At 63.1% G+C, this 2173-nt stretch overlaps 1 protein-coding gene across 1 annotated transcript; it reads left to right on the top strand.

The window, feature by feature from the left end:
* Window positions 1-564: 564 nt before the first annotated feature.
* Window positions 565-1645, top strand: EMIHUDRAFT_457843 (hypothetical protein; the record flags this gene model as incomplete). Its single annotated transcript, XM_005776515.1, has 3 exons — window positions 565-895; window positions 1145-1202; window positions 1584-1645. Exons 1-3 carry the CDS (start codon window positions 575-577, stop codon window positions 1643-1645), a joined length of 441 nt encoding a protein of 146 aa, XP_005776572.1. The 5' UTR covers window positions 565-574.
* Window positions 1646-2173: the final 528 nt, after the last annotated feature.

Genomic DNA, 2173 nt, shown 5'->3' with positions numbered 1-2173 from the left:
CTCGATCGGTCACACCGCCATCGCCGTCGGGGAGAGGGGGGACGACACTGCCTCGGCAGCGTGCACCTCGATCCTGTACCGTGTTTGTTAGGACCCCCCCCCGATGAACACACCAGTGAGGGAGGGCGAGACGATCGAGGGGTCCCGTAACGCGCGGATCCGCCCTATCCAGTGCTCAAGTGCTCAAGAACAAAGAAGACGTGCGACGGGAGAAACCGGCAGAGGATGCAGTGACGTGAGACACACACACACACACACACACACACACACACACACACACACACACACACAACACACACACACACACACACACACACACACACACACACACACACACACACACCGCTCACCCACGCGCACCGGGCCTTGCACTTTAAATGCCGTGGGGCTCCTGTCGTTAGACGTGGAGACGCGAGGGTTGCCCCCCCTTGCCCCACCACCTCGTGTGTGCGGAGAAGTTTACCTTACCTTACCTTAGACGTAGTTGTGCGGGCAAGCAAGCGGCGGCCAGGTAAAATTCTTTTGGCGCACGCCGACAAGGTTTCAGGCGCCCTTCCGCTGCGGCACGACAAGCATGTCTCGATCGGTGAAGCGCATCATGAGCGAGGCCAAGGAGCTTCAGGAGTGCCCCGCCGCCGACTTTGTCGCCGCGCCCCTCGATGACAACCTCTTCGAGTGGCACTTTACGCTGCGCGGTGTCGCGGGCACCGCATTCGAGGGAGGCCGGTACCACGGGCGCATCATGCTGCCACCCGAGTACCCGTTCAAGCCACCTTCCATCTTTCTGCTCACGCCCAACGGCCGCTTCGAGACCGGCCGCAAGATCTGCCTCTCCGTCTCCGCACACCACCCAGAGTCGTGGCAGCCAGCGTGGGGCGTGCGCACAATCCTGACGGCGCGCGAGAAAGACGCGTTCCGAGCCCGACCCTGCTCGCTCCCTGCCAGCTCTCCACCGCCCTTTGGCTCGCCTCCCCGCTGGACGCCCGCCGCCCCGCCGCCTCTCTCCCTCTCTCCCGTAGCCACAACCCACCCACCGCGCATCCCCGGTGAACCCGTCCGCCGGACCGCGCACGCGCGTTCTCGACACGTGCTCGGCGCGTTGCCCACGGCCCGCCGACGACTCGCGCCCTCGGCACCCCTCCAGGCGCTGATCGCCTTCTTCCCGACCCGCGCCGACGGGGCCCTCGCCGGCGCCGCCGTGCGTAGAGAGCGCACACATGCATGTCCAGCCAGAGCCGATCAGAGACAGCCAGAGCCGATTAGAGAGCGCACATATGCATGTCCAGCCAGAGCCGATGTCGACTCCACATGCACAGCTCTGAGCGGGAAGCCCTGCTGGAACGGCACAGGGTTGAGCCGGCCCTCTGCCAGTTGCCTCGCCACTGCCGCGCCGCCACGTCGTGTGTGTGTGTGTGGAGGAGTCTGCCTGACTTGCCCTTGAGCCTCCACGAGCTAGCCTGGTCTCACACCCTGCGCGCCACCAGCACAGTGACTGACAAACCGTGCCTCTCTCTCTTCACACCCTCCTGCTGTGAACTTCACACCCTCCTGCTGTGAGCTTCACGCCCTCCTGCTGTGAACAGGCCTCGACTACTCGGATGTCGAGCGGCGCGCCCTCGCGCAGCGCTCGCTCGAATGGCGGTGAGACACGTCCGAGACACTTCTAAGACCCCTCCGAGACACCTCCGAGACACATACGAGACATCTCCGAGACATCTCCGAGACAGCTCTGAGACACTTCCAAGAGACACCTCCGAGACACCTCCGAGACAGCTCCGAGACATGCCCGAGACACTTCCGAGAGACACCTCCGAGACATGCCCGAGACGCTCTTCCCGCATCTCCCGCCCGTTTGAGGTGTCTCTCGGTCTTGCCAAAGAGCGCCCCCCCCCCCCCTCCCCTCCCCCATTAAGAAGGCATTATGGGCGGAAAATTTTCGCGCGCTCCGCGCGCAAAACAGCTTGGCGTACCTGCCCACGCCTCTCGAAACATTTGTGCCAATAAATAAATAAATAAAACGGACACACCAAACAAGGGGTGGGAGAAGGACAGGGTCCCCACCTAGTTCTCCTGCTACTGACAAAAGGGACAGCGACAGGCTCGCAGCACGGTGGACTCCCTATTCCACTGCGCACTGGGGATCTCTCTCGACTTTGTGCCCCCGCGTGGCAGG

This window comes from Emiliania huxleyi (assembly GCF_000372725.1).
Source record: "Emiliania huxleyi CCMP1516 unplaced genomic scaffold EMIHUscaffold_279, whole genome shotgun sequence".
Classification (NCBI taxonomy): domain Eukaryota; phylum Haptophyta; order Isochrysidales; family Noelaerhabdaceae; genus Emiliania; species Emiliania huxleyi.
The sequence above is the reverse complement of the archived record's forward strand: the minus strand, read 5'-3'. Positions and strand labels throughout refer to the sequence as shown.